Source organism: Microchirus variegatus, assembly GCF_963457635.1.
Source record: "Microchirus variegatus genome assembly, chromosome: 22".
NCBI classification, from domain to species: domain Eukaryota; kingdom Metazoa; phylum Chordata; class Actinopteri; order Pleuronectiformes; family Soleidae; genus Microchirus; species Microchirus variegatus.
In genome coordinates this window covers 510,659-525,000 of record NC_139823.1, presented here as the reverse complement: position 1 = coordinate 525,000, position 14,342 = coordinate 510,659, and the positions used below count along the sequence as shown (strand labels likewise).

Below are 14,342 nucleotides of genomic sequence, written 5' to 3'. Positions count from 1 at the left end.
AGGCAGGGGAAAGAAAAGGTAGGATAGGACAGAGACGAAAGGAAAAGAGACAGATAGAGCTTGGCACTCTGCAGTTGTTTGAAAATGAGGGACAGAAATGGCTGACAACTTTAAAAGACAAGAAGGTGGAGATTACAGAGAATGTAGGTAAAAATTTAGAAGAAGCAAGAAAGCTTATGGTAGAGGTTAATACACCATTCTCACATGTGAACCCAGTAAAAGATCCCCCACCTTATGAGAAGAATAAGCAGGTTGTAATTTATCCCTAGCTCCCAATTATTAGTCAAGAAGGCAATTATCGTATTGAAGATGACAATAAGCGAGTAAAAGAGACAGGAAAGGCTATGACAACCATAAGAATGTACCCAAGTTCCAAGAGCAAGCAGAAGAAGACATATCCAGACGAATGGACATCACAGATGAAGATCAAAGTGACGGGAATGAGGCCGCAGGTGGTTATGACCCTGCAATCAAACGAATGTTGGCAAAAGCTGAGATGAGAGGATACAAATATTCAAGGAAAGCAAACCCAGGGGAAGATGACACCAGTGAGAGTGAGATTGAAGACGGTGACGGAGACTTTGAATATAGGCACATTACTCCGTTAACCTCCGCAGACCGGAAACTACGGCAGGCTCTAAGGGATGTTGAAATAGAAAGAGAGCAATGTTGTGCTGAATTGGACCAGGCAATCAGTCGAGACAACCAAATCGAATTGGAAGAGCATTTACGGTCATTGGAGATAACAGAAAAAGCCTTACTGAAGAATAAGTCTTCAAGGGAAGGTAAGGTCAGGTATAACCTGCGTAAAAAAGAAGCAAAGAAGATGACGCCAGTGATAATCCGAGGGCAAAATTTAGAATATAAGCCCTGGCAGAACACCGATATGTCAGACATAATCGAAAAATTACCTATTCTTCAAGATGGAGCCTATCCGTGGATTTCGAAGTTGGATGAGTCTTTGGTTGGTATGCAGCTGGCTATGGGAGATATCAAGAGACTTCTGGCTAATCTCCTGGGAGTTCCAGCGATGGAAGAGATCCTAGAGAAAGCAGGACTTAACAGATTTGTGGCCACTGCAGTGAATGATCCAGAATTGTTTGCTGCAAATAGAGGTCGGTTGTGGAGAGCATTAAGAGAAACATTCCCTATGAATGTCCACCCCGACAATATTCTAATTGAACCACTAGGACAGCAAGAGAACCCAAGGGCTTATGTGTCAAGGGCCTATCAGAAGTGGAGGAATGTTACAGGAAATGACCCAGGCTTGAACCAGATGGAACAATCAATCTTACGAGTCAAAATACAGGAGGGATTGCCCATACTTGTGCAAAGTAAACTGGCAGAGGTGGTTGGACTTGGAAACATGGAAAATGGTGTTTATACAGATCACATTGCACATCAGGTTGAGCTGTACAGGAAGAAGGAATATGCCCAGAGAGAACAAGATCAGGAGACATTACGGAAGATAAACCAAATACAATTGACAGATAACAAGAGGAAAGAGAAGACACAGGCTATAATTATGCAGAGCCAGCCTCAACCGGATCAGTTGTATCAGCAACAGCCACAGCCACAGCCACAGTCACAGCCGAACCAAATTCAGTTTCAAGTGCCCCAACCCCCACCAGCAATCCCAATTGCTTCCTTTATACAACCAGTTTATGGACAGCCACAGAGATGGAGAGGAGGAGGCAGAGGAAACTTTGGAAGAGGAGGAAGAGGAAACTTCAATCCAGGTTACCAACAGCCACCAGGACCGTGCTACAATTGCGGGCAGTATGGCCATTTTGCTCGTGCTTGTCCGAAGCCAGAAGGAGGCTTCCGCGGAGGAGGATTTGGAGGAGGATTCAGGGGACAGTCACAGCCACCCCGGGGACCGGTGAACCCTAATAGGGGACCGGAACCTGGGTACTAGGGGTGCCCGGAGAACCCGAAGGGGGGGTGTCAGCTGATAGTATCAGGGCCGGAACAAGAACCAACCATAGTTGTGAAAGTAAATAATCAACCATTGAAAGTGATGGTCGATAGCGGAGCTGCTTTCACCTGTATCCAGCCTGAAGATGCTATACATCTCCCCATGTCTGGCAAGTTTGTACGGACAATCGGGTTTGAGGGCGTGAAACAGCTGATTCCCTCCACAAAACCTATTGAACTCTGCTATAAGACAAAGAAGATCACCATACCCGTATTGGTGTCAGAGCACACTCCAATTGCCCTTTTGGGAAGAGATGCCTTATGTAGATTAAATTGTACAATACGATGCACGCCTGACGGCTGTCAGGTAGAGGTGCCGTATGATACTTGCCATCAACTACTCATGACAACCGACACTGAAGCTTCTTCAGTATTTTGGATTGGTAATCTCAGCCAAGATTTATTAAAGCCAGCCAGATTGTGGGAGAAGTGCAAAGTCAGATTCAGAATTGATGAGAGAAGAGATGCTGCGACAAGTTCCTGAGTGTCTGTGGTCACAACACAGTGCGGATATTGGACTGGTGAAGTCAGCTCAACCAGTGAAAGTTGAACTTCGACCAGGAACCAGACCACCATGGAAGAACCAATACCCACTAAAAGAAGAGGCGATTCAGGGGATTGAACCACAAATCAAAGGACTATTGCAAGCAAAAGTATTGGAGATAACGCAGAACCCCCAGAGTAACACGCCTCTATTGCCTGTAAAGAAGCCAGATGGATCTTACCGCTTGGTACATGATTTAAGAGCAGTAAATGAGGTGGTGACTGATTTCTCAGCAGATGTACCAGATCCACATACTTTGTTGTCCCAAATCCCTCCAGGGGCTACACATTTCACAGTGTTAGATTTGTGTGGGGCTTTCTTTAGTGTTCCTCTTAGCGTTGATTCTCAGGGTTTGTTTGGATTTACCTATCAGGGACAATTTTATCAATACCAGAGACTCCCAATGGGATTCAAGCATAGCCCACATGTGTTCAATAAAGTGTTAAAAGACGACTTGGAGGGTATAGGTCAGAAAATAAAAAGCACTGTCATTCAGTATGTAGATGACATTATTATCTGCTCACCAGATAGGGAGACATGTCATGAAGACTCAATTAAACTGCTGCAGATTTTGGCACAACAGGGACATAAAGTATCTCAGAAGAAGCTGCAATATAATCAAGACAGGTGGTTTATCTAGGTCAATTAATAACAAAAGGACACAGACGTATCTCGGATAGTCATTTAGAAGCCATTCAAAAGGCTCCAAAACCCAGAACAGTCAGAGAAATTATGACGTTTCTTGGTATTGCTGGTTATTCTTCAACATGGGTAGAAGACTATGCCAAACTTAAAGGGCCATTGAGGGCTATGATCAAAGACACAGGAAATGACCGTCTCCATTGTAATCTTACTTGGACACAGGATGGTCATTTAGCATTTGAAACACTAAAACAAAAGCTACAGGAAGCACCAGCATTAGCATTGCCTGATTATTCTAAGAACTTTGTGTTATACGTATCCACTTCTGCGGGAGGTGGGTTTGCATGTGCAGTTCTTTGTCAGCCAACGGGCACCGGGATTAGTCCTCAACCTGTTGCTTATTATTCCACTGCCTACTCAGAGGTGGAACTGGGGTTGCCACTATGCTACAGAACAATGGTGGGAGTCTATTTGACGTATGAGAAGGCATCATCTGTGACTATGGGATACCCGGTGACAATTCTTACCCACCATAGTCTCAGAAATCTTTTGAATCATGGCAAATATACTTTGACTATGTCTCGGCTTAGAGACTATTATAGGCTCTTGGAACAGGAGGATGTTACATTAGCAAGGTGCACCACAGTGAATCCAGCAGAACACTTGCCGACCTCGGAGGATGGAGAACCACATGATTGTGTACAAGAAGCGGAAAAATACTCTAAGCTCCGGTCAGACCTACAGGCCCTCCCGTTGCAGGAGGTGGACCTTGAGTATTGGACTGATGGGTCCTGTTACCGGATAGGAGAAAAATTAAGCGCAGGCTATGCTATAGTGAAAGCTCAGGGATCTGAGTTTATTGTTGAAAAGGCTGAAGTAATACCACAGCCTGCATCAGCACAGCTCGCTGAACTTGTGGGTCTGACTGAAGCATGTTTGCTGGCAGAGGGCAAACGGGTGACAATATACACAGACTCAGCCTATGCGCACATGTTTATGTTTGGGTCTGTGTGGAGGAACCGATGGTTTAAAAAGACAGATGGTTCCTCCATACAGCATCATGCGCAAATTATGAAATTGTTGCATGCTATGATGAAGCCTACTGCTATAGCAATAGCTAAATGTGCAGCACATAAATCAGACATGTCACGGGTCACACAAGGTAATAAGGCAGCTGATGAGGCAGCGAAGATAGTCACAGGAGCGAACCATTCTGGTAAGGTGCTTCTGGTCACTCATGAAGTGGACCTGGAAGACAAGATTACACTTAGAGATGTGATTTTGATGCAGGAAGCAGTTAATTGCGATAGACAAACAACTGTGGTCGGACAGGGGCGCTAGTCAGGATTCTACAGGCCTATGGAGAAATCATGAGGGGCTGGTAGTGGCACCCCTTGACCTATTGGGTTTGTTGATTCAGGAGGCACATGGGCAAGCCCATGTTGCAAGGGGGAAAGTTAGACGGAAAATCACAAAAGAATATGGTTTTTGGGCACCATACCTGCTAGACCAAATTGATCATGTTATAGGCAGATGTACGATCTGTTTGAAAAATAACATTAGGAGAGGTGTGATGGTCCCTCCTGGTTACATTCCAACTCCAAAAGGTCCCATGCGTGAGTTGGTCATAGATTATGTTGATATGATAAAACCAGTTGGTGGTAAAAGGTATATGTTGGTCATCGTAGATAGGTTTTCACGGTGGCCGGAGGCATGTCCAACTAAGAGAAAGGATGCTCAGTCTGTTGCCAAGTTCTTGTGTCGAGAAGTCATAAGCAGATGGGGACTTCCAGATCGGATTTCTTCAGATAATGGAAAAGAGTTTGTGGATAAAACTGTAAAATTAATCCTACAACAATTAGGAATAAAACAACGTCTAGGGGCTGTTTATCATCCGCAAAGCCAAGGTATTTGCGAAAGAATGAACGGCGTTTTGAAAAACCGTATTGTAAAAATCTGTCAACACACAGGTCTGAATTGGGTTGCAGCGCTTCCACTTGCTTTGATGGCATGTCGTTCGAGTGAACTCCGCGATTTGCGCATGACGCCGCATGAATTGGCTACAGGCAGACAGATGCCAACGCCTTGTCTGCGAACAAGCGGAAAGGGTCCAAGTTTGTCCCTTTTGGAAGATGAAATGAAGGCATACGTTAAATATTTGACTACCTTACATAGGAGTATATTCACATATGTCTCTGACAGGCAAAAACAGGAGGTGCTAGAGAAGGTTGAGGAGCAAAAGAAGGACACAGTGCAACCTGGGGACAAGGTGTTTGTGAAAGTGTTTCGGAGAAAATGGTTTGCTGAGCGCCGTGAAGGACCATTTGAAGTTGTTCGTAGTACCGGAACAGCAGTCCAGGTCAAGGGGTCACCAACTTGGTATCACCTATCGCACTGTGTCAAGGCGCCAGAAGACGAGGCACCGTGCCCTCTGATCCAAGGTGAAGAAGGCTCAGAAGAATCTAGAGAGAGAGCACAAGAAGTAGAAGCCCAAGAAAACATTCATGATCAAGATTCAGAAGGAGAGGCTGACCATGGTGTGGACAATCATGATGATCGTGTGCATGCTCCTGATGATGACAGAGATGACCTCTCAGGTAGCAGACAAGGAAGAAGGTTTGATGACATCAATCTACAGCATGTCCCAGGAGAATCAAAACTTCCAGTTGGATCAAGGAGTCCAAGACCAGTTCGACACAGGACCAGACCAAGGCGTTACAAGGAATAGAGTAGTAGTGATTGCAGGAAATTCAGCTCAGCTTCCATGTCAGTGCACAGTGTGGAATGTTGGCTGGGGACACCTCCGAGCCTTGTGGGAAGACAATCGTGGTCAGCTCATTGACTTATCAAGAACATCCACGACAAAGAAGTATATGTTGTTTAGTGATCATAGGAAGCTGGAAATTGGAGGGGACTGTAGTCTTCTTATATGGACGGTCCAGCAAGAAGATCAAGGGGACTATAGATGTACTTACTACGAGCCACAATTTGAGGCCCTGAGAGACCAAAGTGTGGAGGTAGATTCACTCTATGGAAGTGAAGTTGTGACTCTGGTGGTGGTAAATGAAGGCGTTACCCCCGATCTAAAAACCTTTGAAGAAATAGGACAATTGACAACCTTGACATCAACTTCTCAGTTTGAGAATGGGAAAATGGAGCCAGAAACAACCTCTTTAGGTCTAAAGGTTATCAAAAGTATAAATGCACCACCTCTGACTAATAGTCCTAGTTTATCGAATCAGGTTAGTAGTCCAGTTACAACTGCGGTAGAACCAATGACAATTACATCTTCAGTGTCTACAGAGGTTTCTAGACTTGATAGCAGATCTCTGATACCTACAGAGGCTACGAAGAAGATTCAAATCTTAGAGGTAGAGACTAGTTTAGACAATGACACTAAGATTAATACAGATTCACTTGTTACATCCCAGACTAGTATAAATATTAAGGATAATAACTCCTCAGACGTGGACTGGACACAGAACGACAAGACTGACTGCACTCATGTATTGAAAAAGCGGGAAACTAGGTGGAAGGCATTTGGATTTGACTCCTCAGTATTACAAATCACAGATCCATGGGCAAGTAGGAATTTGTGGTTCCAGCAGTTGACCCATTCAGTAAGATCAATTCGGAAAATAAAAGGTCCATGTGTGGTGAAAGTTTCAACACCCTCCACATGGACTTCAATTTTAGAGGCAGTACCGGAGCCATTGACTCCTAAATGCCAATCCTATGCATTATCATGGCTGTTCTTTCAGCAGCAATCCGTGATAGACAAAATTATGACTTTGTCAGGAAGCTGTGGCCTAGTGGTTAGGGCTTAGAGCTCGAGACCGGAAGGTAGCCGGTTCAATCCCCGACCAGTCCGCAGCTGAAGTGCTGTTGAGCAAGGCACTTAACCCCCTCACTGCTCCCCGAGCGCCGCTCACTGGCATGGCAGGAACGGAGCATTTGTACGGAGGGGAGAGATCGCCCTGATCTGCTGCTGTTTACTTTCTCTCTGAGCGTGTCCGCCTACAGATGTTCAGCTGAGGGGATACGTTGCTCAGTGTCAGGAGGTCATTTATTAGGCTATAGCCTATTTACCTTTATATACAGTCAGTCATCACTGAAAGAAGTTGTGCGATCGCAGCAGGACAGATAATTTAAACACAAATCTTGAGTAGGTCTACTCTGTTTTCTCACATTTAAAAATGTCTTTGTACAGAGACAACATGAGATTTGCTTGTAGCCACAGCACCTAAAAACCCACCGTAACCTATTTTCATACGCACACCCAGCCTCGCTTTCAATAAAACACACACTGGCATTTTATAATTGTGATCAGTGAAATATATGAAAACAATAAAAAACACAGTTTAAAACAACAGTTCTTGTTGCTCTAAAGGTTCATATTTAAAAGCAGCTCAATGTAGAGCTGTCAGAAATTAAAATCAGCCTCTTGTCATATTTGCAGCAACAATGTTGCTTAAGGTTTTTTTGTATTGCTCATACTCTCTCCATTAAAACAACCTGCTCCTCTTGGCTGAAGTCAGCCCATTGTCGCTCCATTTAGTGAGGAAGTGAGCCTCCTTCACAGTACAGGCCTAAGGTCAGACTCATAATATATGGTTAAAAAGTCTTTAAAGAGTCTTTTATTATGTTGTTTTTATATAGTCTTAAGTACTGCTGAAAGGTTTATCACACTTTAGGTCTTAAAATGTGAAAATGGTTAACAGTTGAGAGATTTCCTTCAAAATTAAGAAAAGTAATCAAAATGTAATCAAATGTAATTAGTTACATTACTTTGAGAAAGTAATTGAAATAATTACACTACTATTACATTTTCAACAGGGTAACTTGTAATTGTAACCAACTACATTTCCAAAGTAATCTTCCCAACACTGCTTTCATATGAAAACGAATTTGCTTCTCTCGCAACACGTCCACCATGTTGGATTGGAAAAGTTTTGCTGCTGGCACGCAAAGAATTGTGGGATATGGTCGGCTGCGAAGGATACCCCAGATCTATCCTTCAAAAATAAGCTAACGTTGGCCGCATACGGAGCAGTTGAGGTGGATCGGTTCATTCGGGACAGCCGACGGAGCTGCGCTGTGACGCAATTTGACAATATCCGGTCGACAAATCCACCCTTCCTGGGCCATGGCCGAGCAAATGAGACACAGCCATAGTATATTTTGTTTTCATGAAACAACAAAAACAGATGATGGAAATACAGTATGGTAGTGGCACCCCTGTAAATGTTCATGATTTTCCTTTATAAATCATTGGTTGTTTGGATAAGAAATTTCAGTTAAAAATATCATATAGGAGACAATATTTGACTGGTATTTGATATTTGAGAAGTGAAATAAAGTTTATTTGATTTACAGAACGTCAATATCAGCAGATTCTGGAGAACAATGTCCAGAAATCAGTGACGAAGTTGAATTTGTGCCGGGGCAAACCATCAAACCTGACTGAACTGGAGATGTTTTGTAAAGAAGAATGGTCTAAAATACCGTCCTCCAGAATCCAGACTCTAATTATCAGTACAATTAGCTATAGGAAGTGTTTAGAGGCTATTATTTCTGCACAAGGAGGATGGACAAATGTTTTCTTTTATGGTGCCTAAACTTATGCATATGCCTAATTTTGTTTGAATAATTCTTGCACACTTTCTGTAAATCATATAAACTTTATTTCATGTCTCAATTATCACTGTGTTTGTCTCCTATATGATATATTTATCTGAAATGTATTTTTCAAACAACCAATGATTTATAAAGGAAAATCATGAAGATTTACACAGGTGCCCAAACTTTTGCATACCACTGTATGACTACACAAATGATAACAGAATTAGCCAACCCCCCATATTTGTTTTAGGTTATTTCATTTCAAATCTTAGGATATTATGTCCAGTTTGTTCATGTATTATATTGTTCTGCGTAGCAGTGTAGCTCAAAACAATAGTAGAATCGTGCTCATACAGAGCAGGGTGTGGTTTCACTGACAGCTTAGACCAGGAGGGGGTTGTGCTATGTAAATGTGATGATTCCGTCTCTTGGCTCTCAGAAGAATCTTTGAGGCTAAAATTTTTGGAAAGCTTAGAAATCACACTTCCAGAATCTGTAAATCACTCCAAATGTCCCAAAGTAGACTTTTGACCAGTTTTGCCATGGCTGGACACAATTGGTGAGCCTCTGAAATAGGAAGACAAGATTCAAATTTGCGAAACAACACCTAAAAAAGCTGTTACAATTGTGGAAGAACATCCTATGGACAGGTGAGACCAAGATCAACTTGTGCCACAGTGATGGGCAGAGAAGAGTGTGGAGAAGGAAAGGAAGGAAACTGCTCATGATCCAAAACATACCACCTCATTAGTGAAGCATGGTGGTGGTAGTGTCATGGCGTGGGCATGTATGGCTGCCAATGGAACTGGTTGCCTTGTATTTATTGATGATGTAACTGCTGAAGCAGGATGAATTCTGTTGAACTGTTTTGAGCAATATTATCTGCTCATATTCAGCCAAATGCTTCTGAACGCTTTGAAGACCAAACTGAAGGGATCATGCCCCAAGAACTGAAGACCAGTGCAGTGGAGGCCTGGCAGAGCATCACCAGGCATGAAACCCAGTGTCTAGTGATGTCTATGCCTTAAAGACTTCAGGATGCAATTGACTGAAAAGGATTTGCAACCAAGTATTAAAAAATGAATGTTTGATTTATGATTGTTTGAATTGTGTTGATGTCCCAATATTTATAGATCTGGCTGTATGTCATCAGTCATCTTCCAACTGGAAGGTCTGGGCTCAACACTCGACACTTAGCCCCACATAGTTCCTGGTTCCTCTTCTAACAGTGTGCTGTGGATAAAATAAAGCTCCATGTACTCAGCAGTGGACCAGCAGTGGACTTTCATCCTACAGGCAGGATATAAGATACTTAGGTTTTTGACTTACGGTTCAGTTTATATCTCGGTTTTAAAATACATACTGAAAAACCTTTTGGAAAACTTCCGGAAAAAATGTCTGGATTTTATTAACCAATTTTTACATTGCAATATCAAGAAGAAGAAAAAGTCTTTAGACCAAACCTAAACACTTCTATTTATCTCTTAACTATCCAGGAATACAAAAACATAAACATTTGTCTTAAAACCAGTCTACATCAAATCAAATAAGAGTAAAAAACTTACACTAGTCTGAGGTATAACAAAAATAAATAAAATGCACTTTTCTTAAGACCAGTCTCTTTTTATAAATTCCAGGAATGTCTGTGTGTGTGTGTGCATGTGTGTGTGTGTGTTACTCGCAAATCTCTCGAACCAAAGGTCCGATTGATTTCAAACTTGACAGGTGACATTGTTTGGAGAAGTAATGCAAAAGATATCGAAAAAAAGCACACATTGGCTTTAGCCGCTCTCCTCGCTCTTATTTCCCGTCTTTGTGTGTGTGTGTGTGTGTGTGTGTGTGTGTGTGTGTGTTAAGGCCACAGTATACTTCTGCGTAAAGTGCTCTACCTAGGTTACGGAGACCCTTCTACGTCGACAGAGAGCCTGTTGGAGAGCTTCTCCGTCATCTCCGGCTGCACAAAATATTTTTTAAGTGTCCGTCACTCCGTCAAGGGACAACGGAGACGGCAAGGGGTGCAATTGGTCCTCAGGACAGGTCAAGATAACTCTGCTCTATGCTGGCCACTGTGCGCACCAAGCATTCACAGAGGCGGACAACAACGTCACTGCCAAACTATAAATACATCATATCTTAATACCCACGCCACATGTTTAGCCTCAAATTATCTTAAAACTGCGTTCCAGGACAGTAAAATATTTATTTCAGATGAGAAACGGCCACTGTTTCAATTTTATTCAGCTGCAACAACAGTCTTTCTCTCTGGGACGCGCCATTGCTCTCTGTAGCCAAAAACACAACAACCTTGCATAGCGACTTCCACTGATCGCGGCAAATTGCAGTGCGTATCCGGCACCACGACGGAGAACTATGAAGGCTCGAGGGGTATTCGTTGTTACGCAGTCGGATAACGCATTACGCAGTCTGAGAATTGTATGAATGTATATGTGAATAGGTGAATGGTAAAAGCTGTAGTGTAAAGCACTTTGAGTGGTCATCACTTGAATATGGTACCTGTTTATGTACACAGGTGGAATAAAATCAGAGGATGACCCTGAAAATGTGAAAGGTGCCATCATTGAAGGCTTCCTGCAAACAGACAAGCAACTACACTCTGTGGCACGTCGCGAAGGCTGGGAGAGAGGAGGAACCACTGTGGTTTCCACTCTAATCTCACCATATTACATCTACTTCACCAACTGTGGTGACTCAAGGGCCATGCTGTGTCGGTCCGGCCAGGTTTGCTTCTCCACTGAGGACCATAAACCCTACAGCCCGCTGGAGAAAGAGCGTATTGAGAGTGCAGGAGGATCAGTGACATTCCAACGGATCAACGGTTCCTTGGCAGTCTCTCGTGCTCTGGGGGACTTCAACTACAAGGGAGCAGAGAACCGAACACCCAGCCAGCAGATGGTGTCTCCAGAGCCAGAGGTGTGTGTGGTGGCACGCTCACCAGCAGATGAGTTCCTGGTGCTGGCCTGTGATGGGGTGTGGGACACCATCAGCAACAAGGAGCTGTGTGCCTTCATCCATAACCGTCTGTGTGTCTGTGCTGATCTGAGGGACATTTGCACTCAAGTCATCGACCTCTGTCTCTATAAGGTCAGAATGTGCTTCATCACCATACAAAGGCTATGCTTTGATTACCAGTCACATTGTTCAAATCCGATTCAAAGCTGATTCATTTCAGATCAAATTTGTCGGTTCACATTCTTAACCACAAGTGTCTTGCATCTGAATTTGCGAATTCAAAATATACATATATGAAATACCTTTACATACATCATCATCAATAAGAGAATTGGATGACGAGCTGTCTGCCTTCATCCAATTCTACCGCTTTCCTCATCTTTTTCCTCATACTGAATATGGTTCAGACTCATTTACGCTGTGGTTGTCAGAAAATCTCAAAATAACCCAGCAGAGGTGTCAGAACAGGTTACATGAGATTATTCTACGTTTCTTTGAGAACTAAAATTAGCGCCTGAGACAATCATACAGTGAAAACTGATGCTCAAGAACAGCAAATTACTTTTCAGACCAGGGATAGTGAATAATTATTCCACCGCCCGTTGCAACTAGTAAGTAATGTTTTTTTTTTTTTTACTGTAGAGTAATCTGCAGGGCATTTTGTAAATGAAGCTTAACCATTTCATTTAAAAAAAGCTCTATTATATTGTTTTAATCAATTTAATTTAATGAACGACGGATGAAAATGAACTTCCATCATTCCATCGTCATCCTTGATTTAAAACCAGGCTCCCCTGAACCTTGAGCCAATGAATAACACTAATTAATCAATTTCTTTAGAATCAAATTGCTACATGTTCATTTTGGCCATCATTTGGCGCTGTTGTGTAACAGGTCTTCAGCTTCTTCCAACCTCCATTTTAAATGTTATTTTCCACTGCATATGTGTGCAAATCTCGAGGTGAAAATGGTCTATTTCCACAACAGTTCACCCATGAGAACATAACGTTTCATGTTAGGTTGACGTTTCTAAGGGCAGCCATCACTACTCACCTCTGCTAAAGTCGCTGCTTCTCTCCACAGGGAAGCTTGGACAACATCAGCATCATCCTGCTGTGCTTCCCTGGAGCCCCCCAGCTATCAGTGGAGGCATTACACCAGGAAGCTGAACTGGAGGACCTGCTGGAGTCCAAAGTGGCACGTAAGTGAGCTTGTTTCTGTGTGTGTGTGTGTGTGTGTGTGTGTATCAGGAGCATTTTATGCCAGCACACTAAGGCTGGCTTTACACGGCAACGCTCCCGGGTGAAACCGACAACATATTTTATCAGATGTGCCTTGTCGTTTAGACGGCGATGGCGTTTTTGGGGCTTAAAAACGATCTGTCAACATCCACTCCACGTTTCATGTTTCCCTTCTCAAGTCTGTGGTTGAGTCCGAGCTGGTTTCACTTACTATTTACTGATGTAAATAAATACTGTTTAAGTTTTATCGTTGTCGTTGTCTACATTTCACTCGATCGTTTCTCCTTAAGAGAAACGTGACAAAAGGAATTGAAAGTAAAATAAGTCATTTTCATCTTTTTACCATGTTGCTTTATTTAACATTTCTCACTTACCCACAAGGCAATAGCACAATGGCAACGCTCTCGCTTAGAAATGTAAGGAAGTTTATTTCAATGTACGCACCTTGACATGCTTCCTCAAGTTGGAAGATTAAAGGCGTTGGAAGGATTAAAGCTCAGACGTAACTGGCACCCATGGTTGCTTGGCAGCTGAGACTCTATACTGACTGCATTGATGATTGATGATTGGTAGATGGCGGTAGGTGGGGCCACATGCCAAAACATGATTTCAAAACATAAACATGATTTACGGTGCGCAAAATATTTTTTTAATGCAAATATTTTGGCTGTACTGTTGTTGTTGGTGAGTCCAGTATGTTCTATGAATATTGTTCCTGAGTCTCTGTGACATATGAGGAGGATTTTATGGCCAGTTGCTTTAGATTTATAACATAATGCACCTTTAATTTTTGTAGGTGGTGATAAAGTTTTGTTTTGGTAAACACAGCAAACACTTGAAGCGAACACTATCATTAACTTCAGAAATTGAAATAGTCTGGCGAGGTGGGGCCACATGTTGGCACATTCCCGGAATGGACCTACTACCCCTTCATCCATTGTTTCGTCTCTCTACTAAATCTGACCCTGAAGTTGTTGTTTTTTTTATAGAAGAAGTAACGGGTACTCACGGTTATGGATAGAAGTAGTATTGTTGTTGGAGTAAAGAGAACAATATTTGCCTCTCAAATGTACTTGAGTAAAGTACAGATCCCTCAAAATTGTACTTAAGTACTGTACTCAAGTAAATGTACTCCGTTACTGTCTGGCTCTGCTAATATGCAGATATACATTTGTTTGTATTATTCTAAATCTTGCAGCTATTGGTGAGTCTCTCTTCTGTGTCTCCCCTCAGTTCAGACAGTTCTTCTTACTAGTCCCTTCCCCGCTCGGCACAAGTTGGCTGGCGTCGTTTGCCGAAGATTCACGAGTAATCCCATTCAGTTCGTTCACTCAAAAGATCAGTTC

General features: G+C 42.7%; 1 protein-coding gene across 1 annotated transcript in view; it reads left to right on the top strand.

Annotated features, from left to right (window-relative positions):
• Window positions 1–14,342, top strand: part of ppm1nb (protein phosphatase, Mg2+/Mn2+ dependent, 1Nb (putative)) — a gene marked incomplete at both ends in the record, with an annotated part of 55,678 nt that overhangs the window by 26,087 nt on the left and 15,249 nt on the right. Inside the window, 2 exons of the mRNA XM_083908375.1 lie at window positions 11,316–11,887; window positions 12,839–12,956. Of these exons, the coding sequence (XP_083764501.1) occupies window positions 11,316–11,887; window positions 12,839–12,956 (690 nt within the window). The remainder of the gene's footprint in view (window positions 1–11,315; window positions 11,888–12,838; window positions 12,957–14,342) is intronic.